Genomic DNA, 27,931 nt, shown 5'->3' on the forward strand with positions numbered 1-27,931 from the left:
TTGTATGCTGAGTAGTAAAAGTTTTCAAGGCTCAGGTAAGAATCCTAAGATTCCATTCAAAAAACCCCTGTAAAACAGGAATGGATAAGTCCTAGTGTCAAACATATGTTCAAATACTTCTGTGATGAACTAGAAGATAATTATTTTTGATTAATACAATGAGTGCCTATGTGTTTGTTTATGATGCGTTACTTGCTATGGAGTTAAGATCAAAAGGGGTTGTTAAAGTAAAACAGTGACACAGATACGAGTCCTTGGGGAAACACTAGGGAAGCTGTTTATTTGGGAATGCCTTCTATGTGGCTCTATCCAGATTAAAAATAGCTTACTCTTTCCCAGGCTAAGCTCAGGACAAAGGAGATGCTTAACCATTGCATGGTTCTGGGCCTACAAAAAGGAGAAAGTGTGGATAAGATAACTCGGGCAACCCCAGGGAGCGTCAGTGAGAGATGAGAGTCATACAAGGCGACACACAAAGAGCATGCTGAAAGCAGTAAAATCTGCTTCTCCCAGCCACAGATGGGGATTAGCTGAGCTGAGGGGAATTTACAGATGCTTTTAAGGAAAGATTAAGGTGTAGGCAAGGGGAAATACAGAAGAACCTTAAAGATACGAACACCAGAGTTACGGATTGACCGGTCAACCGGACACCATCTGAAACCGGAAGTAACCAATCGGGCATCAACAGAGATAAAAAAGAAAAGAAAAAGCAAGTACTGTACTATGCCTGTATTGCATTTTAAAGGTAGGCACATCTGGGCTGCCTGCCCTCCACGCCCCCACCCTCGCAGGGCAGCCGCTTACAGCAAGATGCTGGGAGGGGGGCATGCTGTTTTTATTCCTTCTCCACCAGCCAGGAGGGAGACACACTGTTTACACCCATCCACCCACCCCTGTCCAGAGGGGGAGAAGCTTGCAAACTCATGCTGGGGCTGAGTAAGTTGCTCAGCAGCTGTTGAATCCTGGCCTGGAGTCTCAGCTGCTGGAACTGGAGCCCAAGCTGCGCTTTGTTCAGCAAACATGGCTGGGGAACAGGGAGGCTCAGAGATCCAGTCTAAGTGGGTGCACTGAGGGGTACACACAAGAGGGATAAAGAGTGGTCTAAGGTGTGGCTGGCCCAGAAACTGACAGCTTTGTTCAGTTTTATTCATTTTCTCTGCATCTTTCTGGTTCTGATTACCAGCACTGAATGCATCATTCAAGAGCATCTTCTCAGAGTCACACAGAGAGAAATACACATCTCTCCAATCAGAAAAGGAGGCTTCTTCATATGCTGCTAAAAGCAGCATAGGCCTTTTTACTGCCAAATCACATTGCAAACAGATCAAACCTGCTGTCCACTATCACCCCTGGATAATCAGTGTTGGTAAAATGAAGACTAATTTTTATGTGACCCCAAAATTTTATTTGGCTCATCCCTAATTATTGGTTAGTACAGATTGTTGTTTACAGTAATGTTCCCACAATACCACCCACACCCACTAAAAAAACCCAAAAACCCTCTACTAACCAAACAGGCAAGGAAGAAAGAACAAAATCTCTCTCTTTCTTTCAACCTTGGAAAAACAGTCAGCTATTATGGGGATCGGAGCCACATATTTATCTAATTAGGTAGCTAGACAGAATGTGAGCACGGTTATTGTTATCACCTACTCTCCAGGGTTGATTATAAAATAATGGGACCCCTACTGTCTAAGCAGAAGACTTTACTATCAGTTTGTAATTAGCTGAATGTAGATAGGATGTCTTTCAGGCACAAACACCTGCTAAAGGGAATATCTCCTTGTATTGCCTCTACATGTACAGGCTGATGTATGAACAGTCTTTGTGTTAACGTATAAGAACCGCAAGATAGATTACTTATAAATAAGAATGAAGTGGCTTTAATTTCTCTTTTTATTAACAGAGTTTTTTATTGCATTAATATTGCAGCAGACAAACAAGCTTTTGTTATCAGATTTCTCAAGTTAAGCAGGGTAGAGCTCAGTCAGTTCTTGTGTTTTGCAGGAAGTGGGCCTGGTGGTATGTGCTCCAGCTTATCTCTACCCAGCTACCAAAACCTTTATCTTCTCCCTTGACTACTTTTGCAAAGGCATTGATGTCTTGCCAACACAAAAATCCGAGTCACACTGAATTTAGGGGCTGCATAAGATAAAGTTACTATAAAAAATAAACACCACCATGAAAAAATTCAATGTTTTCATGTATTTTTATTAGACCTGTGGTCAAATTTTCAGAAGTGCTATGTGGCTTAGGCTCCTAAGACCCATTGCAAACAGACTTAAGGGCCAAGTTTTTTAAAAGGTTTTATTATCTAAAGATGCAAACAGGCCCCAGGAGGATTTTCAAAAACTTCCAAATGACTAACTCTCTTTGATTTCTCTAGGTGCCTGAATACCTTTAAAAATCTGAACTTTAGTGGGCTTTTCAAAAGTGCCTAACTAAGTAGGTTAGGCACCAAACTCCTATGGAAAATGTCATTTTGGTTGAAATTTTCTGAGTGTTAATAAAAAAAGTGAACTTTTTTCAAGGATTTCTGGAGCCATTTTTTGGTCAAAAATCAATTTTTTCTTGTGGGAAACTAAAAATGTTTTTTAAAAATATTTTTAATAGCAGCTCTAATTATTATATTTAAATCAACCAAAATCTCCATTAAAAAAAATTACCCAACACTGCATCAGAATTTACAACAATAAATTCAACGTAGAGCATATGAAATCTTGCTTATAGGGCTGCCTTCCCGCCCAGAAAGCAGCAACTAGTTCTGTACCTGTGGTTGCAAATGATAGAGCTTTAGTATCTAGTGACCAGCTGCAAACTGGATATGTAGACATAGCCACAATTTGACACACACAATTGATTGCAGACACAAAATTATAGGCTGGTTCCAGACCTTTTAAACATTTAGCTCACAGCATTCATTTAGGAACTGATCCAATGCCCAGTGTAGACAATAGGAGACTTCCGAGTGACTTCAATGGGCATTGTTTCATGTCTTTAAAAATAAATGTAATGCTGTTAGAAGCCAGAAAGTGGTACATACATGCACGAAAGATGCATTAATTTTAAACACATGAAAACAATTACTTTTCTGTCAAATAACTTGTTTTCAAGATTGGGTGTCTTTGTTATTCCAGCATGCAATATGGTCAGAACAGTAATAAACTGATAGTGCAAGAAAGAGAGAGAAAATATAATGAAATACAGTTTGGGTAAACAGACAAGGCCTGTGTGATAGACCCCAGAAAGAAAAGGTGGAAGATCTAGATAATCACATTTTTCTTTTTCTGTCTTATCATTTATGTATCCCTTTCCACATGGCATTTTTCAAAACAAACAAAATATTCTGTTACATAAGTGACATGCTCATTATATGCTTTTAAATATTGTTACAATAACCCAGTTTTATTCCAATATTATCTGTACATTAACTGTTGTCTAATTAGTGAAAATTAAAAATGTATGACTGCTTTTCACACCTTCCAACTGTGCAACAAGTAGCAGATGTCACTTCTCTGAACTCAGACTACAGGGCCTGAGCCAAAGCTCATAGACTTCAGGATCTCTGCTGCTCTACTTAATACGGGTTTTCCCAATGAACATTTAGAGATTCCTGCGGATGGGTGGACAGAAGTGGCATCCCCAAATGGTGGGATTGTGAATGGCTCTAATGTACCCCAGACCAAGCATTGCTAAGGCTACAAACATAGATCCATGGAAATCAAGTACTATAAAATGTGGTAAAATAAAATTTTGTTACCTTTGGTACCTTTGTTACCTAGATAGCCATTAATATTTTCTGCTAAAGCAGTGTTTTGACCATGGGGCCCTTAGAAATTATGTTGTAAATAGGTAGTATATAGTTAATATTTGCAAGTGACTTTCATTGTGCATGAACCTTGAGTGAAGTAAAAAGGAATCCTTGGAAAATGTCACTGGGCCTGATTCTGAAATCAGTGGAGTTATAGCCGTATCAGCCAGATCAGAATCAGGCCCCTTTATTTTTAAATGTTATCACAAAACGGCATTTTCAAATAACAAACACTACGCTTTAAGGTATTTTCAATAAAGCACATATACTGGCAAAATGACATGATGGTTGATGTACACAATAACATGGGTTTCATCCCAATAATTTATGTTTACAGGATCCAGATTAAACATACAAAACTGTTCAATTGAGAGGTCACCATCTCCAGGAAAGCACAAGCCTTCTGAATGTAGATCACAACATATATATGTAAACTTGCCAACACCGCATCTTACGAAGCCTGTTGAAAAGGTAAACAACCTTCTGATACATTAAAGAGTCAATTTCTTACCAAGGAGATGTAGTTGTAGTAGTATATATTATTTGTATTACCATGGTGCCCCAGTTATAGACCATGGCCCTATTGTGCTGGTTGCTGTACAAGCACACAGCAAAAAGGTGTTATCACTGTATATTCTGTATGTGTACACACTGACATATCCACAATAGTTGTAGGCTAACTCCGTCTAGGCACCTAAGTGGCCTGGAAACTATGGGTGCTTAGCGTAATGCTGCTTGCCATGAGTCATGAGCATGAATACCAACCTCTGGGAAGACTGTTAAAAATCAGGGAACAAACTGCAAATTGGTTATAAATTCTATACTTTGATTTCACCAATCAATAATCAAAGTATAAACTCCTCAGGTAATAGAATAGCCTAAATATGGAGTCACAGAGTCCCCCCCTCAGGTACTCAAATCTGTCTTGCCACCCAGGTGAGCATATCTTTGTAATAGACGGCTTACACCAAGAATCACAGCGATATTCACGTTTCAGAGTAGCAGCTGTGTTAATCTGTATTCGCAAAAAGAAAGAGTACTTGTGGCACCTTAGAGACTAACAAATTTATCTGAGTATAAGCTTTCGTGAGCTACAGCTCACTTCATCGGAATGCATCCGATGAAGTGAGCTGTAGCTCACAAAAGTTTATGCTCAAATAAATGTATTAGTCTCTAAGGTGCCACAAGCAATAATCAGGTTACTCCTATTACAGTCTCTCCATGGGTCACAACTGAGAATACCAAATTAAGGACAAACGGCTGAAAAATAGAGCAGATACACCTCAAAACTGGTGGTTATTCATTCATAACATATACCAGACCAGCAACAAAAGTAAACTTCTGTTTCACCACACTGGCTAACAAGACGTCAGAAAAGCAGTCTCCTTAGGTATTCCAGTCCTTGTATCACCACCAAAAACAGACTTAATGATGAGTGGTTATTTAAAACCAATGTCATCAACCAAAGGGTGCTTCTGATCCCAAACAACCAACCACATACTCAGGTCAATATAGAACTTAAATCTTACCCAATAATCACGCTGTTGCCAATCCTTTAGTATCTAATATCTAAAGGTTTATTTGTAAAAAGAAAAAGGTGAGTTAAAATTGTTTTAAGGAATCAAATACATACAATAAATGCAAGGTTCTTGGATCAGGCTTGTAGCAGTGACAGAATAAACTGTTGGCTTCAGTTAAGCCTCTGGTTGCTTCCAAATCACTGGAAGGTCTTCAGTCCCTTGGTTATAATGCTCCCATTAGTGTAAGTTCATAATCCAGAAATCAGAGCAGGAAAGAGGCAAAATGGAGAGGTTTCCAGGGCCTTTTATAGCTTCTGCCAAATACAGGGAAATCCATTGTTCTAGTTTGTGGAAAATTACAGGTGACAAGATGGAATTTAGAGTCACATGTCCATGCCTGCTTCGCTTAGTCATGGCGGAAGCCATTAGCCATACTCTAATTAGAGCATTCTCTAGGAAAGAAACTGAAATCCAGGACCTCTAGGGTGGCATTCTCAGAAATGCTTCCAGTTCCACGTGCAGGGCTATGTAGGCAGGCAGAGCTTCAGAGTCTCAATGCGTGGATGAGCCAATGGTGTAGAGAGGAGGGGTTTACATTTATTAGGAACTGGGGAAACTTTTGGAATAGAGGGAGCCTGTACAGGGAGGATGGACTCCACCTAGACCAAAGTGGATCCAGACTGCTGGCACTTAACATTAAAAACTACTCTGCAACCTTTTTAAACTAAGAGATGGGGGAAAGCCAATTGCTGCAGAGGCTCACGTGGATCGGACAGAGACTTCTCTTACAGGAGAGTTTATTAATAGAGATTCTCTAGGTTTTAGTCAGGAGGAGAGGATGGAAGAGGATAAAAGTATGGGCCATATCAGACAAGAAACATTCACATAAAGAATCTGACACATCAGAAAAGGACAAACAAATAAACAGTGATAAGTTTTTAAAGTGCTTGTACACAAATGCTAGAAGTCTAAATAATAAGATGTGTGAACTACAGTGCCTCGTGTTAACGGAGGATATTGATATAATAGGCATCACAGAAACCTGGTGGAGTGAGGACAATCAATGGGACACAATCATTCTGGGGTACAAAATATATTGAAAGGAAAGAACAAGTCATAGGGGGTGGGGAGTGGCACTATATGTGAAAGAAAATGTAGAATAAAAAATGAAATAAAAAATCTTAAATGAATCCACATGTTCCATAGAATATCAGGGTTGGAAGGGACCTCAGGAGTTCATCTAGTCCAACCCCCTGCTCAAAGCAGGACCAATCCCCAACTAAATCATCCCAGCCAGGGCTTTGTCAAGCCTGATTTAAAAACCTCAAAGAAAGGAGATTCCACCACCTTCCTAGGTAATGCATTCCAGTGCTTCTCGCACCATCCTCCTAGTGAAAAAGTTTTTCCTAATATCCAACCTAAACCTCCCCCACTGCAACTAGAGACCCTTACTCCTTGTTCTGTCATCTGCTACCACTGAGAACAGTCTAGATCCACCTCTTTGGAACCCCCTTTCAGGTAGTTGAAAGCAGCTATCAAATCCCCCCTCATCCTTCTCTTCCACAGACTAAACAATCCCAGCTCCCTCAGCTCTCCTCATAAGTCATGTGTTCCAGTCCCCCGATCATTTTTGTTGCCCTCCACTGGACGTTTTCCAATTTTTCCATATCCTTCTTGTAGTGTGCAGCCCAAAACTGAACACAGTACTCCAGATGAGGCCTCACCAATGTCAAATAGAGGGGAAAATCTCTATAGATAGTAATTCCATGCTCTAATAAGAATATAACAGTAGGGATCTATTATCGATCACCTGACCAGGACAGTGATAGTGACGATGAAATGCTAAGGGAGATTAGAGAGGCTATCAAAATAAAGAACTCAGTAATAGTGGGGGATTTCAATTATCCCCATATTGACTGGGTACATGTCACCTCAGGATGAAATGCAGAGACAAAATTTATCAATACTTTAAATGACTGCTTCTTGGAGCAGCTGGTACAGGAACCCACAAGGGGAGAGGCAACTCTTGATCTAGTCCTGAGTGGAGCGCAGGATCTGGTCCAAGAGGAAACTATAACAGGACCACTTGGAAATAGTGACTATAATATAACAACATTTAACATTCCTGTGATGGGAAAAACACCTCAACAGCCCAGCACTGTGGCATTTAATGTCAAAAAGGGGAACTATGCAAAAATGAGAAGGTTAGTTAAACAGAAATTAAAAGGTATAGTGACTAGAGTGAAATCCCTGCAAGCTGCATGGACACTTTTCAAAGACACCATAGTAGAGGCTCAACTTAAATGTGTACCCCAAATTAAAACACACAGTAAAAGAACTAAAAAAGCCACCGTGGCTTAACAACCATGTAAAAGAAGCAGTGAGAGATAAAAAGACATCTTTTAAAAAATGGAAGTCAAATCCTAGTGAGTTAAATAGAAAGGAGCATAAACACTGCCAAATTAAAATGTAATAAGAAAAGCCAAAAAGGAGTTTGAAGAACAGCTAGCCAAAAATTCAAGAGGTAATAACAAAATGTTTTTTAAGTACATCAAAAGCAGGAAGCCTGCTAAACAGCCAGTAGGGCCCCTGGATGATCGAGATACAAAAGGAGCACTTAAAGACGATAAAGTCATCGCAGAGAAACTAAATGAATTCATTGCTTCAGTCTTCACAGCTGAGGATGTTAGGGAGATTCCCAAACCTGAGCAGTCATTTGTAGGTGACAAATCTGAGGAACTGTCACAGATTGAAGTGTCACTAGAGGTGGTTTTGGAATTAATTGAGAAACTTAACTGTAACAAGTCACCGGGACCAGATGGCATTCACCCAAGAGTTCTGAAAGAACTCAAATGAGAAATTGCGGAACTATTAACTACGGTTTGTAACCTGTCCTTTAAATCAGCTACTGTACCCAATGACTGGAAGATAGCTAATGTAATGCCAATATTTAAGAAGGGCTCTAAAGGTGATCCTGGCAATTACAGACCAGTAAATCTAACCTCAGTACTGGGCAAATTAGTTGAAACAATAGTAAAGAATAAAATTGTCAGACACATAGAAGAACATAAATTGTTGTGCAAAAGTCAGCATGGTTTCTGTAAAGGGAGATCATGTCTTATTAATCTATTAGAGTTCTTTGAGGGGGTCAACAAACATGTGGACAAGGGGGATCCAGTGGACAAAGTGTACTTAGATTTCCAGAAAGCCTTTGACAAGGTCCCTCACCAAAGGCTCTTACGTAAATTAAGTTGTCATGGGATAAGAGAACTGGTTAAAAGACAGGGAACCAAGGGTAGGAATAAATGGTAAATTTTTTCAAGCCAGTTGCAACTTAGATCTCACAAAGACAATGCTTGTAGCCAATCCTATAATAAACTGTATAAAAATAATTAAGTAGGAGAAGGAAACAAGCGTTATTTATCATGTTAAAAGTATGTAAACTTAAGATTGTAACTCGTATATCTAAGTTTCCAAAGTAATGGAAGCTTCTATAATACGCAAACTCTATTTCAGGGGTTCTCAACCTTTTTCTTTCTGAGGCCCCAACAACATGCTATAAAAACTCGATGGCCCACCTATGCCACAACAACTGATTTTCTGCATATCCAGTAGATTAAAAGTTGTATTAAATTGATCGTTATACAGTTAGACATACACAGATATATAATATAAAAAACAAACATAAGAGAGATACAAAAATAAGAAAAAAACCTGAATATTATTTTTGTTTTACTTACTCAGTGTAAACCTGACAGGGCCTGGGCTTCAACTTTGGCACTGGGCAGTGAGGCTCGGGCTTCCAGGCAGACCCGTTCGGCAGCTCCCCTGAAATCTGCTGAGGGGCCGTGGATCCCCACTTGGGAGCCACAGCTCTGTGTCCCCTTTTGGGCTAACCCAGGCTAAGCAGCTGGGGACCTCTTGCTTATGTCTAGAAAAACTTGCCCCCACAGAATCCAAGTAGCACAGAGAAACAGTTCCTTCTTCTTAGGAGTTTTTATCCCCCTTTTCTCTCGTATTCTGAGGTGAAAAACTCAGTTGACGGGAGAAAACCATTTGCATGACTCATCTTCATGGGTTGGGGAGGCACAGCAACAAAGTTCTTTGCCCTCTTTAACATTCCACAATAGTCCATCAAGTGTTGATGGATCTTTCCTGTTGGGCAGCATATAACACCTTTTGTTGAAGATCAGCTCTTCGCACTATGTCCCTCTCCTGCTTGGTGATTTATACAGTCACAGAGGTTCACAATACAACCACTCAAATATTCTCTTATAATATGGGATACAGATGTTATAAGTGAGATTAATTCACACAGCAACTCACAAGCATTCAACAAGCAATCCAAACACAGTCTTATAAATTCTACTACTCATTTTAACAACACTAACACACAGGTGAGCCGGACTGACTCCAGCTACGTATTTGTCAGTGTTTAACTGAGGCGGGGGACTTTGGCACATGGTCTGATAGTGTCACAATTAGTAGCTCTGAAAAATCAAGCCAATTACAGATTTATTATGCCTAACTTTAAGCACAGATTTTTTAAAAAAGGTTTTTCTTAATGTAACTATCCTACTAGATAAATTATTTTGGTCACAACTTGTGCGATAAATACAATTCTCCTTCAAAAGCAACCTGTATCTAATCAGTATATTTTCATTGGCTTTTGCTTCTGCAAACTGTACTTCATTTCTATATATTATGCATAAAATCTCAAATTTCAGGATTTAAATAAATATGACTGGTATATTGGAGAATTTGATCGTCAGAAAGCAGAAGAGGCTTTGTTACAGGAGAACACCGTGAGTATCACTAATCTTTAAAGCAATGGGTTTATCTCTTGGAGAAAAACAAGATTTACTATGTAGCAGTCTAGTTTGGTACAGTATATATGAACAGGGTTGGCAACATTTTTTTTAATCACTTCTGACTTTTCATTGTACAGCTGTTAATTATATTTATTTCAGAAGCTGTAATTTACATACTATCAGTCAAACAAACATATATGGCCAAATTCTTTGCTGATTTACATCCCAGGCAATATTAAAGGGAGTTACACCATTCCTCAGGGCTCCAATGAGCCTACTTTTATAGGATTTTTAATATACGGATACTTATAAAAATACACACACATCTTGAGTTGTGTCGTACATTAATGTACTTAAATGCTTTGCTGGATCAGGACTAAGGAAAGAATATCACACCATAGTACACTGCCATATTTTGCCCTGGATTAAATATGCTTATTTTGGCAACATTATTTATTTCTAGGCAAACCAACATTTTCCTTTAAATAGAACAGTACTAGAAGTGTGCTGCTATCGGGGCAAGCTTTATGGGTAGAGCCCTGTATACATACAAAATTTGGATCCGCATCCATCTGCGGTCTACAAACATGCATCCATGGATATCCGCAGATTTGCGAGGCTCTACTCATGGGCACTGGTTAGGTAGGGCCCCAATTTTGAGGGACAGCCCTGGTTAATTTGTATCACACATGAGGCTCCTGACTATTGGTTGCTCCTCAGAAGAGGCACTTGTGACACTTTTTGACAGACTAAGGACCAAGAATTAGAAGTGACAACGTGGAAAGGAGGGGAGAGAAGCTAAGAAAGGGGATGTAGGGTGGTGGACTCAATCACCAGCATAGGAAAGACAATCAGCAATGCTCAGATCTGTTCACAGTCATAGTCTCAGGGCTCTGTTCATTGTTCAACAAAAGGAAACATGGAGTGACAACATAAAGTAACAGCACCCAGTCTCAGACCAGCCCCAAAGCCTACTGGCCTTCAGCAACTTTTTGGTCAGAACCTCCACTCGGCCTGTCTAGGTCCACCTTGCCGTCCCCAGCTGCAATTCCAGAGTCTTCTCTCAGACCTCTTCTGATCCCAGGTTCCCACATGGAGCTCAGGCCCTCATTTACATTCCTTAGCTGGAAGTCATCAGACCCAGTCCCTTGATGCTGCCCAGCTGGGTTGGATGATTCCCAGTACCTGCCTTCCAGACTCCTTGCTAGAACAGGGCTGTGTGCTCTCCAGCCTCCCTGACCCATAAAAAGACAGACCATCCTATTACACAGGACCTAATCCCAAGAGTAAACAGTAATGATTTACTTAGTGAAATTCTTTGCTATTGGGGTTGAGTTCCCTATCGTTAACTTGGTTGCTCTCCTCCTCCCACTCCTGCATCTGCGTAATCTTAAAACACGCAGGGTAAGGTCAACATTATGCAAGATTCCTCAAATAGTAAATGTAGCTCAGTCCTCTCTTACATGATCCCTACTGCTAGAACCTCTCATTAGCCAAGCCAAAACATGAGAGACTGTGAAAAAATAAACACACTAAATTAATCATAACCGGGAACTAAAAGCAGGAATTGAAATCATTGCTGTAAAACTAAAAGACAAAAGGTACTAATACTACATGACATACATCTCTGCACATGGATATACTATAATTAAAACCGTCTTTCTTCGAATAAAAAAAGCAGTACTCTTAAAAAAATGGGTACTGTTGCCAAAAAAAAAAAAAAAAATCTTTCATCTTATGTCCCGCAAATACACTCCTGAAAGGAATTACAGGGTTAATCTCCAGCAGCAGGAAATTTAAAGTTGCCAGGGTCTTGCAAGAAACTATGCATTGCCATATTTCCTGTTGACTGTCACAGATTCTCCAGCAGACACAGCTTTGGATACCAAGAATACAACTGTAGGCCTTGCATGAACAAGAAAGAAAACAGTAAGTCAAAGTAAGGACAAAGAGGTTAACAATGGACAAAACATGAATTCACAAGCAGTCCTGTAAACATGTAGTTAGTAAATAAAGAAATAACTTTAAAAATGAATGTGTGGTAAGTTTGCAGCTGCAGCTTTGTTTACTAGCATATTTTGTAGCTTGTGGACAGTTTAGAATTTATGTAATGTGCACACATTAGTCTACATATATTAATGTATTATGTTTTTGGAGTTGTGGTAAATCCCTATACCCACCCCACTGCATTTGAGCTTGATCACCTCAGGGTAATTTTGCTGAATGTCAATTTTAAAAACACATCAGTGACAAGCCCAAATTCGAGCTCATTTATTGGGAACAGAATGTTAAATGTCTCAGAGAAAAGTCCAAACACAACCAGCACAGTCCATTGAATTATGTCTTAACTACTTATGCTTAACAATCTGTTTCCCTTGGTATTTATTTGTGACTCAAAGTTAGCTTCCCAGACCTGAAGAGCTCTGTGTAAGCTTGAAAGCTTGTCTCTCACCAACAGAAAGTTACCATAAAAGTTATCTCACCAATCTTCTTTCTCCAACAACAAGGCTAGACTACAGCAGCATCAGTACTGTGCTATTGCTTGTTAAATAAATAAGTTATCCCGAAACTAAGTTTTGTAAACTGTGTGGCCATGCAGCAGCCTATTTAGTGCTGTGCAGGCACTCCGACAACCCATATGGCCTGGACCTGCCACGGCCAGGGGAAGGGCACCCCTCTCCCGGCCCCAACCCAGCCCATGACCTGCCATGGCTCGGGGAGGGGCAGTCCAAACCCAGCACCAGCCCAGACCTGCTGCGACTGGGGCACCCTTCTTAGCCCTGGACCTGCCACGGCCAAGGGAGGGGCGCCCCTCCCCTGGCCCGAACCTAGCCATGGCTCCGACCTGCAACAGCTAGGGCACCTATCCCACGGCTCCAGCCCTGGAGCTGCTGTGGCAGGGAGAGGCACCTCTCCCCCCAACCCATCCCAGATGCTGCTGTGGGGAGCGAGAGCTGAGGGAAGTCCTCTCTCCCTACCATAGCCCAGAGCACCCTCCTGTACCCCAAACCCTTCATCTCTGGCCCAGCCCCACCCCAGAGCCCACATCCCAACCTTCTGCCCCAACCCTGAGCCCCTCATCCCTAGCCCAACCTCAGAGCCCAACAAAATTCATTCTGCACGTGTGGGGAAAATTAGAGGGAACGCTCTCCTGAAACCAGCCTCATTTAATCATTTAAATATTGTAAAAAGGTTTCCTGTTAAATAGGTGAATGAAGGAATCTGCAATATTATTTCAGGCCATTTTATGCATAATATTTTTAATCCAAGGTAAGTGGGAGACATTCTGTTTCTCTGAGGGCTCAACTTTCCCCCAGAGAACTCTAAATCAGCAGGAAGCAGCGTACAAGAACCCTTGCATTGACTATATTTGATAGCACTAAGCTGTACTGGCCATCCTCACAATGGTTGGGTTTGGTAAGCAAAAGAGGGAGTGGGTTTTTTTTTTTCTTACAGGTGAGTGGTATAAAGGAAAAGCAGCTAACAAAAGCATGCTATTTGTCACAACCTGACTGCAGGAGATATCTCACCAGAACATGGCTTTCCAATACTGTAAATTGGATCACAGCCAAAACCTCTCTTTGCATTAGGGAGGGATAACTTCAGCAGGGAGTGGCTGCATTGGTGGATTGTGTTTATGTGCATGTGTTTCAGACTTCAATATAAAAAGGACATCATTCAGAGCATACTTGCTCCTGCTATTCTGAGAGGGAAAGGCACACCCTCCTTTCTGTCATTGTAAAGTCATTAGAAGTTAGGCACCTAACTCCTTTAGCCACCTGTGAAAAATCCCACCCAATATTCATCCTAAGACATTATGACTCCACCACAAAAAAGAGGGTCCTATTTTGTCTTTTAAGGTTCTCATGGTAAGGGCTAAGGAAAACTTCCATTAATGTAAAGATACATTGAAATGGATTTTGAAAATATTTCCCCTTCAATAATAAAACAGCCCTCTGGAAAAACCCTATCACTATGAGGTTTTTTCTTTCTCGGATTAACTGCCAATGAAAAAATATTTGATCTTGCACCATCGAAGACATGGAGAGTTTTGCTGTTGACTTCAATAGGTGCATCAGTAGCCCCATAGAGACTAATAACTTTTCTTGAATAGGAAAAATGAAGTTCAGGATTCCTACTACATCTAATCGTTATGTAGTTTACCTGATAGTAAACTATTCCTGAAGTAATTTATCAAGCAGTGTCTCAAAACAACTTGTGTGATATCTACACTTATTACAGGTACCTACTTAGCAACATACATTTCCACTCTTTCTTACTGTACTTTCAGTGTGGCCCTCACACTTTGTGAAGGTTAAAAATAATATACACACAAGATAGGCTGCAAATAATCCACACGCAGGACTGTAATGTTCAGTACAAGAAATAAAATATGTGAAACAGCAGTTGTCAAAAAGGGCACATACTTTGTTTTCCCTGCCAGACTACTTTTATTGTGAGGTTGAGTAATCTCAAGTTAGAGTGGCTAAAAGTAGTTACAGACATGTTCAGATCCTAATTAGACACCAGGCTAATTAAATGCAAAATTGAGTGAATATCTTAATAGCTTTACTGCTAATATTATTTATATGATGGTATTATCCAAAATGTGATAAGCACATTCCAGTCACAGAAGGAAGCGTCTGCCCTGAAGACCTGAGAATCCGAGGCCATTATTTTGCAAGCGCTTAGGTTTATGACTTACCGGTACTTTATGCATGTGAGCAACCCGATTGAATTCACTAGAATAAAGCCCTAATCCTTCAATCATGAAGGCCTTGTCTACACTGCCACTTTACAGTGCTGAAACTCTCTCGCTCAGGGGTCAGAAAAAACACCCTCCCAAGTGATGCAAGTTTCACTGCTGTAAGTGGCAGTGCAGACAGTGCTCCCAGCACTAGCAGCCGTGCTCCCCTCATGGTGGTGGTTTTTTTACAGCATTGGGAGAGCTCTCTCAGCACCGGTGCCACGACGACAGTTACATTAATAGCTTTAATGGTGGTAGTGAAGACATAACCTTAAGCACTTACTTAAATTTATGCACAAAGTGCTTTTGACACAAATGGGGCAACTCAAGAGCGCAACATTAAGTATGTGTGTATAGAATTGGGGCCTATACAATTCTCTTAATTTTATTATAGAATTACACAGTAAGTCCGATAGACAGCACGGCATTTTTCAGGTCTTTAAAATGTAATAAGGAAAATACAATACTATGTGAAAAATCTAATTTTGAATTGTACTTCCATCTAGATCCATAAAATTAAATCAAAATAAATTAAGAGGTTCAACGCAACATATAGAATTTATGGTTGTGTCATAAGTTCCATTACAGATAGTCCCTGTAATTCCTTTACTTTACATCCAGGTGTAATTGAGGTGCATGAACCAAAACTTTATTTTTAGATGCAATACCCTAGGTATCACACTCCCACTACCTTACATCATCTTCTTACTCTTCTTTCTTCGCATACAATATTTTCTTCTTAGCATCAGTTTTTCCAGCATTGTAATATGAAAAAGGTACTTCCACATTAAAGCATTCTATAATACTGCAATATACATCACGCTATAATTCTCATTATTGTATATACAGATTCAATAAGTATACTATGTAGATGTAATTCATTACTTAAATCTAATAACTTTACTAATTAAAAATTTTCTCTGTTATATTGTCAGAAGACACCTTGTTTACAAATATAGTATGTTACAAGATCTATTTTGATTATAATATTACATTATATAGTTCACACATTAAATAATCCTGTAGAATTTACCCCAAACTCCTGGGCTGTTTACGTAAACAGATTATTGGAATTTACAGGTATAACTAATGTTATAATTTGTCATGCAGGATGAGACATTCTTGGTCAGAGATTGTTCAACAAAATCAAGTGCTGAACCATATGTTTTGGTCATATATTACGGAAACAAGGTATACAATATTAAAATACGTTTTCTGGAAGACAGCCAGCAATATGCATTGGGAACAGGGCTCAGAGGAGATTATGTGAGTGAAATACCATCTGATATTCTACTTTATTATTTACCTGTTGCACTTAATAGTTCTAAATACTATAGGGGATTAATTAGGTAATTAGTGTTGTTCCCCAGGGGTCTATACTGGGACCAGTCTTATTCAACATACTCATAAATGATCTGGAAAAAGGGGTAAACAGTGAGGTGGCAAAATTTGCAGATGATACTAAACTACTCAAGATAGTTAAGACCCAGGTAGACCGTGAAGAGCTACAAAACGAGCTCTTAAAACTGGGTGACTGGGCATCAAAATGGCAGATGAAATTCAATGTTGATAAATGCAAAGTAATGCACATTGGAAAACAATCCCAACTATACATACAAAATGATGGGGAATAAATCAGCTGTTACCACTCAAGAAAGATCTTGGAGTCACTGTGGATAGTTTTCTGAAAAAATCCAGTCAAGGTACAGTGGCAGTCACAGAACGTTGGGAATCATTAAGGAATAGAGAATAGACAGAAAATATCATATTGCCTCTATATAAATCTATGGTACGCCCACATCTTGAATGCTGCATGCAGATGTGGTCGCCCCATCTCAAAAAAGATATATTGAAATTGGAAAAGGTTCAGAAAAGGGCAACAAAAGGTGATTAGGGGTACGGAACAGCTTCCATATGAGGAGAGATTAATAAGACTGGGTCTTTTCAGCTTGGAAAAAAGATGACTAAGGGGAGATATGATAGAGGTATACAAAATCATTACTGGAAAAAGTAAATAAGGAAGTGTTATTTACTCCTTTTCTCAACACAAGAACTAGGGGTCACCAAATGAAATTAATAGGCAGCAGGTTTAAAACAAACAAAAGGAAGTACTTCTTCACACAACACACAATCAACCTGTGGAACTCCTTGCCAGAGGATGTTGTGAAGGCCAAGACTATAACAGGGTTCAAAGAACTAGATAAGTTCATGGAGGATAAGTCCGTCAGTGGCTATTAGCCAGGACAGGCAGGGATGGTGTCCCTAGCCTCTGTTTGCCAGAATGGGCGATAGGGAATGGATTACTTGATGATTGTCTGTTCTTTCATTCCCTCTGGGACACCTGGAGTGGCCACTGTCAGAAGACAGGATACTGGGCTAGATGGAATTTTGGTCTGACCCAGTATGGCCATTCTTATGTTCTGATACAATACCTAGCATAAAGATGACTAACTTGTTAGGTGTTTTAATAAAAGTTTCACTTCAAATCTTTTCATTTCAAATAGTAAATGCTTGAAATGCTGACAAATAAATCATAGGAGTAATTTAGGGCCTAATCTTGCATGTTCAAATTCCCATTTTAAACCATCAGGAATTTTGCCTCAGTAAGAACAGTTCTGTCCACGTAGTTCCAAATGACATATAATTTTTTTTAAATAATTTTTGCTGTTTTTTCAGTTTTTACTTTATGCATCTGACAGCACTTTTGAGGCCTGAGTTCCAAGGGCAGATTCCATTCAGTGGATGCATTTTTAGCTGGAGGAAAGGATCCCAGCTCAGGCGCATTGAGTTAGACTTGGAAGTAGATGGTTAGAATACCTTAATAATCACAGTGTAGATCCTAGCCGGCACTCAACTCTTAAAGGGACCATCCACTCCAAGAATGTAAATGTTCTATCTCTGAGATTCAAAGGGTTCATCACCAAGGTGTTACTGGAGCCCACTTGTCTTGGTTGTGAGGCTCTCTAAAGTGCTGACTCTTAAGATCTGAGCCTCCTAGCTCTTTTCCTGGGACCACAGTGGTGGTCCAGGGGAACAGTGGTGATGCTTCTTCCCTCTCACTGAAAGAAATATTCAAGTTTGTATGATTCTTCAACTGTTCAGACTTCCTGGAACCAAGAACTCCTTGCATATGGCCTGTGATTTGTCTCAACTCTCATAAGGGAGAAGGGTCTGGCCTTCACTTGGCATTGTGGCCAGACTTTGCCTACGTTTTCAAAGCCTCTTCTGTCAAAAAAAGAACACTCATATTCACTCCTTATGCACATTTAAGTGAAATTGGTAAACTGAGCATCACATTTCTGGATGACCCTCTTCCAAGCAATACCACCCTGCTGAAGTGGAGGCTGGTGAATGACATCTTGCCTTTCACAAGATGCACACTTGAGACTTCTTTTTAATGGATTCAGACAATAAAAAGACTCCAGAACAGGAGACAGAACTCTCATAAAAAATGGAATGACACTGGCAGTGCAGAGCACAGTTGCACAGTGGTACAGAGAACTACCAAGTTTCAGACATTTTAGTACATTGGAAAAGAAAGACTTATAATATGATCTTATAAATGTAAACAGTTTTGAGGAAAAAAATCTTACAATGATTTGATAGAAGTGGGAAGGTAGACATATCAACCTTGTCATCTCAGCTAAAGGAAAGACCCAAAAGTCAGAACTCATAAGTAGGTTTTAATCTGTGCACAGAGGGCACATGCCCATCCTAGACTATGGATCTGCATCAAAAGTACTCAGATTACAATGGGTTCCATTTTCAAAAATAAGCATTTGAATAGTCTCTCAGTTATCATCACCATAGTGTATAAGACTGGTTGGTTTTAACAAAGTAAAGGTATAACTTTCAGCATGGAAATCCTGCTGGATCCTGGCAAACGTCCTTTCTGTGTAAAGCCACCAATTCTCTGTCTGGCTAGTTCCTGGGGGCAGACGACCTGGGCAGGAGGTTTAAATCCTCCATTTTAATGTTGGCTATATATGTTTTGCTTTGTTTTTAAGCTTAACTAAAATAACTTTCCCAGAAACCAACAATGGATATTGACTCCTATTGAACAGCATTTCTCTGCAGTATTGGGAAGCCCCAGAGAAGAGAGACTCCCAAGAGAAGCATTTCTTTCCATCACACCAGCACCTGCCTTGGGGAAGTGGGGAGGGAACTGATGCACTGAACTGGGGTGGGGTGCAGATACAGTGAAGGATCAGAGGCACCATGTACTGTTCATCAGAGCTGCCCCTGCATTTCAGATGGAGTAAGCAGGAGGATTCCAAAGCTGCTCTTTCTTGTTTACTCTCTTCTCAGTTTGTCTCAAAGAGGTTAAAACATTTATAAGGCTTCAACAATTAGAGTAAAATTGCAGTCTAATTTCCCTATCTGCTTAAATGCTTTTCAGAGGTATTTGGTACAAATTAATATATTGTTAAGATTAGGTTAATTCCATTTTTGTATCTGGGAGACAGAAGAAAAAAAATAGATGCAGACCTAGTATTCAAAATCTGTACTTTGCCATCCTCTCTCCAATTTCGCATCTTCACTTCTTTAAAGGATAACTCTCTTCTGATGGAATTTTTCTGCAGCATGCTTTCAATTTTGGATTAATTTATTTTACCTATTTTTTTAAAACAATTAATTTAATCCAGCAACTCTTTTCCATCCCAAATACAGGTTTTGATCTTTCATATACAGATTGTTAGTTGTTAACTAATGTAGATTTTATCATATATGTTCTTTTTCATACTTTTCCTTGGGAAGTTTTCTGAGAAGGAATCAATTCCACTTAAGCATCTATCCAAGGATAGCATTAGGCCTTACGTCTCTTTATGAAAAAGAACTGTATTGACTAGAGTTTGGATTTATCCTAGAAAACTGTTACCTCTCTATTAGCAGCACGGTGACCAACATCACGTGTCTAAAACCTCATGCAGTTAAATTGGTACAAAGCCATAATGCAATGAATACAAGCAAAAGAGAAAACGAACCAAATTTAAAATCATAACTTTGTTGGTGCCTTTTGCTGATAATTAAGCCACAGCTGTACACATTTACATACATATTTTGTATATTAAATTGAGCTCACCTGAGGGCCCGATCGTACAATGAGCCAAGCATCTTCTGGGAGTTACTACTAAGCACTCTCAAATCTCATTAAAGTTAACGAGGGTGGGAGATGCTCAGCACCTTACAAGATATTCCCAACTGGTTAGTTTAAAAAAAAAGGATGTTTTTATCTTACTTTCCCCATAACAGCCTAAAGTATCCTGCACTGAATGTCCGTTTTAGTTTTTTAGATAGTTCAGTAAATAATAGATTAGGAATGTGTGTGTGTGTGTGTGTATATATATTATATATATAAAAATCAGTCATTTTATCCCTTATGGGAAATGCCACACTTTAAAAACACACACGTTGCTGTTTGCTGGATTTTAGGTTACATTACAAGGGTTTAAAACCTTCTGCCCCTAAAAAAGAAAGCTACTGTGTCCCAGTGTAATATTAAGCAGGGAAGACTACTAGAGGCACAGAGGGGATGAAATGGGGTGGGAGTATGTGTGGGAGAGGTAGGGAGGGGCGTAATTTCTTATATGTGGTCATTGCTTTGGTTCTTCTTACCTGTTTCATATCAGAAGATAAGGATTTTCAGCATTTCTGTGTTCAATTGTTTAATGTTTTTCAGAAGTTTGATTCTGTGCAAGAAATCATTGACTTCTACACACGTGTTCCCATTATACTTATTGATGGAAAGGATAAGTCTGGAATCCAGAGAGAACAATGTTACCTTATACATCCTTTTAAGTTGAACAGAAGATGCTTCTTACCCTAAGTGATTTCAATCTGTTTGTATAAATGTAAAAATAAGAACACTTTTAATATTTAAAATCTGTGTAGAAATTAGATTAGATTTGAGTTCAACACGAATACAATGAAGAGTTCTAATTCTTGAGAAATGTCTATGAAATGTGATTTCTCATATATGAGATTAGATCAAATTGTACTCTGCTGTGCGTGATTAAAATTAAGTAATATACAAAAGTGAAACTTCAAATAGAGGGCGTTGTGGCATGTTCAAATAAATGTCATAGTACAACTAGTATGAACAGCAGCTAACTTCTGAGCAATATTTTCTCTGTCTTGCTGATAATTGATAAATTGTTTGATTGCTTATATTAACAAAACCTCTCTGTTATTTGAAAAGTCACGAGGACTACAAAATAAATCCATGAAACAAAACAATGCAATATATTAGAATTGCATTACAAAATATTCCTTCATTTAAACTCAGAAAAGTTGCATCTAACTTGGCACTTCTACTGTTTAACCATTTCACTACTGGTGCAGACTACAGGTGGGTTTTAAACAATGGAATCACCTGCTCAGTAGGGGACCAATCCAATATCCATGAAATCAATTACAGTCTTTCAACAGACTTCAACAACCACTGGATCAGACTTTAGGGCTGGCCTCCATGAGACAGTCATCCCTAGTAGTAAGACTTAACAGTAATTATTCTTTAGCTCCAGCAACAGAGGCTTGCATTTAATTCCCAGTTCTTCAAACCCTTATGGAGGTAAGATTATTCACGCAATTAGTCCCACTGAATTCATATCCTTTGCAAACTTGAGAGAAAATCATAGTCAAGAGGCACTAGACTAGAGCATAATTCTGGCCTCTTTAAAAATACAAAGACTAAAGTTTGTACAAAAAGGATTTTACACACGCTATTTGAGATTTATAAGGTTTCTGTAGTTTAAATTCAGCTTGAATGTATAGGGCAAACCTTGTTTCTGATGATTAAAATGCAACAGAAAACAGAATCAATCATGGGTCCTTTAACAAATCAGAAACAAGAAAGAGTATCTTTTCTGGCAGGATGCAGGAAAAAAATTGTTATAGAACCCAAATAGGGTATTCCAACCCCTGTTCTAACTTCTACTGGGCTCATCAAGGTGCAGATCTGCCCTGAGAATCAGAAAGCCATAACCAACTCCCAGACAGCCTCTCCTGGAGCATACTCCATCAAATGAAGCTCAGAACAGAGAGAATCTGGGTCACACTCTTTATCTCAAGTCACAAAGCTATTAAAATTCCAGAAGGAAAACTATCCAAATACAATATTACATCAATAAAATAAATAAATAAATAAATAAATTTAAAAATTTAGAGACACACCCATCTGGCCAGAATTTGGATGTTCTTGGCAAGAGAAAAAGGCATGAGATCTGCTGTCAAATTTTTATATCCACCATACAATTCAATTTACTAAAAATGTTCATGTTAATACAAAAACACTTATATTTTGTAAATTTAATATAGGGAGAACAGTTACATGTAGATTAACAAATGAGATACAAAGAAGAGTCTTTGTTTACTAAAATAAGCAAAGAAAAACACCACTAAACCCATCTACAATCTGTTTATAATCCTGCACGCAGCACAATTTTTAAGAATACAAAATTGATTAAAGATTAAAAGATGTCAGTCATATTTTGCCAAACAAATAGAGGATTCAAAAGTATTTCTTTAATAGCTTCTACAGAAACTAAAGCAGGTTCAAACATCTGCCTGGGTTGATGAGTGTAAGTGAGGAAGAATTTGGCCAGAAGTGGTTTTTCATAGGTTAGCAGTTTCAATATTTATTAAAATCTGATATGACAGATTTAGAATTTGAAATTATTTTCACAATTTAAAATTGAAACATTATGATGTTTGGCTTCAAAGAACACAAAGTGAAAATCTCTACTGTTCCAGTCTAAAAAAATATAAATTCCTGTTTCAAAATAAGAACTGTCATTACTGAAAAAACCAGAGATAATACAAACTGTATTCCATTGAACAGTTTAGCCTTTTACTACGATACAAAAAGTTGCAAAGTAATACAAGATCTCCTTTCTGAAAGCACTAAATATCTGAAGATTTTAATATTGTATTGCAAAATGGTCTGACAGAAAAGTTTCACATAACTCTTTTTGTAAATTAGACCCAAGTCACAAGATGTGCTTTATCGTTTCAAAATATTTACATTTCAATACAGATATAGTACATACATTAAACAAAACCATGTTTAATTTTCTAGAGTATAAAAAAAAATATATATATTCCCAGACTCGTAGGTTATTGTGGGGGGTGAAGGGGTTGTGGGGTTTTGCTTTTTATTTTTTTTTTTTAACAAAATGTGTTTTTCCACTGTTAACAATTAGGAACTACAGGCATTTATACAAAATTCAAATGTATAATATATCTCCAGCATCAAATTAATTACTTTTTTACCTGTAGAAATGTGACTGCAAAATATGTACTCAATTCATCACTTGCTGTACATGAAATTTAAAAAAATAAAATGGTTTACAATTTGTGACAAGATAACCAAGAAAATCCTATACGTGTACAGTGGCCAACTATTAAACTTCACTATCGACCATCCTCCTTCCCCACTAAAAACTCACCTTCATTCAGCAAGGCACTTAGCATATGAATCATCCTATTGACTTCACTGAGTAGTCACACAGCAATCAATGGGAGTTGATTAGGCATGTGCTTATTATTATTATTGGTAAGTAGCTTGCTGAATTGAGGCTTACATGTATAGATTCTAACGTGCAAAATCTTCAAATTTAGGATGTCAAAATAAAGATTCTACTGAAAACGTGGATACTGGCAATGTAGAGTTCTGCAACATAATCTCTCTTTTTCAAAGCAGCAATTTGGTTCTCCAGCTAGTTCTTCCTATCTATGCACTAGCTGCTAGGCTGGCTGGGGTCCTGGTTAAAGACTCTATCCTGAAAGTGTACATTTCTAATCGAATTACACATTGCACTGATCATTACGCCCTACAGCATGCACAATCCATCAGAATCACATCATGCCAGCCAGTAAAGAAGCCAGGCCTCATTTCAAGCTCTTTAAGTTGAGCTTCTGCTTGCTTGCACAGTAAGTAGTCACCTGTATCCTCTTCCCCCTCTCACACTTGTGTGGCACAAGACACAACTTGGCCCGACTGTACAACACAGAATTAAGCTTTCATTGCCATTCCACCAAGTGGGATTCTGATCTCACCAATTCCTCATTTACACTGGTGTAGCTCCACTGAACTCAGTGGAGTTACTTCTGTTCCTTAAAATTGGAGTTTAATCAGATTCAGCACCAGTTTTCCCCACTATGGCATTTTTTTTAATTTGCTACTAAATTATGATGCACACATTTTTATTCATAGGAGTCAAAGATGCTCTTCATTAAACTTATGCCTGATCTCTGAACCACTAAGTTATAGTAGTAAAATTAGACTGAATTCAATTAATTTCACACAGGTCATATAGTTGGATATTTTAAATCCCTACTGACTTCACAACATAACGTTACTGCATATAGTGTCCTAGTGAAGAGAATTACACTAGAATGTTTTCAGAGCAAATCATTTCCAGGTCTCTTTCAAAAAAGCAAGGGATAGCCATAACACTTATTTCAGGCATCAGAGTGCTATGTAGTGTTTAGTGCTCAAGACTGGCTTCTCATACAGTATATAATTCCTATTACCACTCTCCCACCTGCCAAATATAAAAACCCTCCAGTAAAATATTTACTTCTGTCTCCCTTTCCAAACAAATTAATGGCACTCATATTAAAATAAGAGCAGTAAATTGACAGTTTCTCACTTGTGGCTTTCTAGAGGAAGAAAAAGAACATCCCAGCCTTTGGTTGCTTCTATCAAATGTCTCTGTCCATGACTTATCCATTCTTCCTGGTCTACATATATCCTTCCACAAAACCAACACTTAAACATACACTGCAGTGTTTTAGCTGGTGAAGTTTTCACTACCCGGTAGTTGTTTTTATGGTTCTTTTTTAGCTTCATTTTTAAAAAGTTCTGCTTTTTCATTTGGCTTGTTGTTTCCAAGTTCTGAAATGTAAGCCGTTTATTATACTGTTTCACACCAAGACAACTACTCGTTCTTTCTGATAAAACGACTTTCACAATATTGCCTTTATACTTGTTGACAATTTTCATTATATTAATTACCTCTGCTGAATCAACATCAGGATGATTTAACACAACTACAGGCTGGTTACGACGAGGACATTTTATCAACTGATGTTCTCTAAGTGGTACAAGTCTAAGACGCCTTGATGTCAAAAGAGGCATCGCCTCAGAAATGCAACTGGTTTCTGAGTAAATTCTTGTTTTCTTCTTAGACAAAAAATCCCTGGACTTTGCTTGTTTTACCTTATTTTTAGGTACAAGTTGTTCCTTTGAAGTAAGTTTGCTCTGCTTACTTAGCTCATCACTTTTTTGATGCAGTAGTACAAAATTTTGTTTGCTATTACTTTTTGCATTAGCCTCTCTTTTTGGTCTGTGCCTAAGTGACATATTTTGATTTCTGGACTGTTCATTAAGTTCACTCTCATTTGGCAAAGGTAGGTTACTGCTAAGTTTCTCAGAAATGCTGAAAGGAACTGGTCGTGGTAGAAACATTTCGTTACAACACATCGTAGCAGATGACATTTCATTCTTATCTCCTGCTTCTTTTGTGTTCTCACTCCTAATGACATTCAGGACCCTCAGCACTGTCCCTTTTGGAATGAACACTGGAGTAGCAATGTGAGTGTTTTTAGTCATTCTACTTTTAGTTTTTGTTGTAGTTGACCGTGATTGTGGTGGTTGTTTATTATACAGTTCATTACCAATCCCACCATTCTGCAGTGTTTGAAGTGAAGATGCAAATTGTTCCAATTCAGTAGCAGGGACTTTTTTTTCAGAGTTTGCTAAAGTTTCCTGAGGCAAAGGCATCTTCTTATTAGAAGCACAACATCTAACAGGCATAGGTGAAGCAACCAATGTAGATTTCACATTACACTCAGCAGCGGACATCAACTGAGCAATCTTTCTACACAACATTGTTGTTGACTTTTTATTGCATGCAGTATTATCCCACTTGATTCCCTCTGGGATGTTTTCAGCCCCAGAGCTAAGGGAAAATACAGATGAAATGACAGGACCCTCAGGAGGGCTGTCCTTATTTTCTACATTCTGCAATTCTAAAGCTTCTAAAGGATTATTCTGACAATCAGAGTTCTCTCTGTTTAATTTACTTAAGCCATCACTTGATTCCTCTAAAGATGCACTTTTATTTAAAGAGAACTCTCCCCATCCTTGAGAAGTTTTAGAAGATTCTTTAACCAAACAGGTATCAAACAAATGTGTTTCCAGAGAGCTAATGATCTGGCTCCTGCATTCTTTGTCATCACCGTTTAAATGCAATATGTCCTTTTCTCCAAGGGCAGGAGATGAAGAGGAACTGTTGCTCTTCTGAGCTGCCTGCAACAAAACAGTCTGGGATCTATCACCTTCAGAGGAAGCAGCATATGCACATGTGGACATGTCCAGAGTCTCTTTAGAACAGTATAAATTATTTTTTGCATATTTTTCCTTATTTGACGATTTAGGACAACTTATTCTTGATTTATCCTGCCTAAGTACATTTGAGTTATAGTCAGAATTGGAGGAATTAAGACATTCAGAGTTCTTTTTGTATTTATTATCCGAAGCAAGCATGTTACTAACACTAGATAAATTTACAGTTGCTTCAGTGGTTAATTCATTTTGAGCAACAGAAGTTATTCTTTTTCCTTTCTCTGTTTGCTCTTCACCTTGATTCCTGAGTTCCTCTTCTTTACAGTTTATAGGTTTATTACTTGTTTCTTTCAGAGGAATAAGTTTAAGAACCAACTGCTGTGTGCCATTCACTATTTTTATGTCTAATAACTGAGCTAAGCAGTTAGAAGGAACTACAAGTTCTGAAGGTGCAATCACTGTTAATGGCATTCCAGGCTGTACAGGCTCTTTTTTGGGGGAATAAACTTCAACTTCCACATTTTGGTTCTCATATATGTTTACTTCAGCTGGTTCCAATACAGTTTTATCTCGGACTGATACTGTACCTAGGCTACATTCTACATCGCCAGACAAACAAACTGTTTTGTTCATTTCATCTTGCATTTTGCTGCAAGTTGTACTTGATGATAAATCTGAAGGCTCATTACGAAGAGGAATTTTTTGATCACACTTCTGCTTTTCAGAAAACAAAGTGCTTCTCTTTGGTAAGCAAGATCTCTTTTGCTCTTGTTTTGTAACCATATTCATTGGCCCCTTCTCAGTAACTGTTTCATGTACTCTTCTGGTATGTTTTACTATATAATCATGTCTAACAGCACCATATTCACAGTATTCACATTGATATGGAAAAGTTCCAGTATGTTTCACCAAATGCCGTTGGAATTCTCCTTTGGTGTAGGATACATAGTTACAGTGGGAGCAAACAAATTTAATCTCTTCATGTTGAACTACATGCTTTTTATACTGCAAAGGATCCTTTGTTGAAAATCGACATTTATCGCAGTAATATTTATCTGGTTGAAAGTTTTTTACTTTAAATGTTTTCTGAGTTTTACTTAGGGATGGTTTTTCTTGATTTTCTAAATCTACGGCAACGGCATTGTCAGCTACACAACGGAAAGTTGGTGGCGTATTCAGACTGCAGCTGCTGCAAATGAAGTTTTTGTCTTCAGTCTGCCTGGGTTTGTTATGCTTTAGTAAGTCATGCACTGGAAGTTTTTGCACACTTCTGCACTTTATACAAAGGACCAATGGCAGCTTATCCTCAACTTCAGCCCCTTGATAGACACAATTCTGGCCTTCAGTCCCTTTTGGTTGATTTGCTTCATCCTCATTGGCTTGCTTTGGAGATGTAGTCAAAGAATTATTTATGTCATCAACTTGGCTTGTATATAGTTTTGGTAAAATTTCCCTCATTTTCTTTATCTGCATTTCAAAACAAGTGGCTCTTTGCCAGTTTAGTCAAATACAACGGCAATGGACACAAACAATTTTTATAGTGACAGTCTCTCAAATGTGTTGCTTAGCTATCATTCACGCAACTGCTCTGGAGAGTGTGTATTTTTATCGTTATGAATAAGTATTGCTTCAAGTTCTGTAACCATAAAACTATTTTCAGTTCTCTACTGGATTCTCTCAACTTGCAGCACT

At 38.5% G+C, this 27,931-nt stretch overlaps 2 protein-coding genes across 6 annotated transcripts in view; one reads left to right on the plus strand and one right to left on the minus strand.

The window, feature by feature from the left end:
- CLNK (cytokine dependent hematopoietic cell linker) lies at nucleotides 1–20,716 on the plus strand. The gene is made up of 5 exons (XM_043512418.1): nucleotides 1–35; nucleotides 4,149–4,282; nucleotides 10,059–10,136; nucleotides 16,000–16,155; nucleotides 20,570–20,716. Exons 1-5 carry the CDS (start codon nucleotides 5–7, stop codon nucleotides 20,714–20,716), a joined length of 546 nt encoding a protein of 181 aa, XP_043368353.1. The 5' UTR covers nucleotides 1–4.
- Nucleotides 1–27,931, minus strand: part of ZNF518B (zinc finger protein 518B) — a 102,223-nt gene that overhangs the window by 68,157 nt on the left and 6,135 nt on the right. For 3 of the 5 annotated variants that reach the window (XM_038398636.2, XM_043512416.1, XM_043512415.1), the window contains exon 2: nucleotides 20,506–27,929. The exons of 1 other annotated variant lie outside the window; for it this stretch is intronic. In XM_038398636.2, coding sequence (XP_038254564.1) covers nucleotides 24,539–27,712 — 3,174 coding nt within the window. In that variant the 5' untranslated portion in view covers nucleotides 27,713–27,929 and the 3' untranslated portion in view covers nucleotides 20,506–24,538. The remainder of the gene's footprint in view (nucleotides 1–20,505; nucleotides 27,930–27,931) is intronic. One more of the 5 variants, XR_006280539.1, reaches the window with a different exon arrangement.

The sequence above is a fragment of the Dermochelys coriacea genome, chromosome 4 (genome assembly GCF_009764565.3).
Source record: "Dermochelys coriacea isolate rDerCor1 chromosome 4, rDerCor1.pri.v4, whole genome shotgun sequence".
NCBI lineage: Eukaryota > Metazoa > Chordata > Testudines > Dermochelyidae > Dermochelys > Dermochelys coriacea.

Excerpts from the sequence above, each read along its gene's own strand:
- CLNK (XM_043512418.1), top strand. The coding sequence starts at position 5 with ATGCTGAGTAGTAAAAGTTTTCAAGGCTCAG. Across the intron at positions 36-4,148 it reads TAAAAGTTTTCAAGGCTCAG|GATCCAGATTAAACATACAA; the intron begins GTAAGAATCCTA and ends TTATGTTTACAG. Across the intron at positions 10,137-15,999 it reads CTTTGTTACAGGAGAACACC|GATGAGACATTCTTGGTCAG; the intron begins GTGAGTATCACT and ends TTTGTCATGCAG.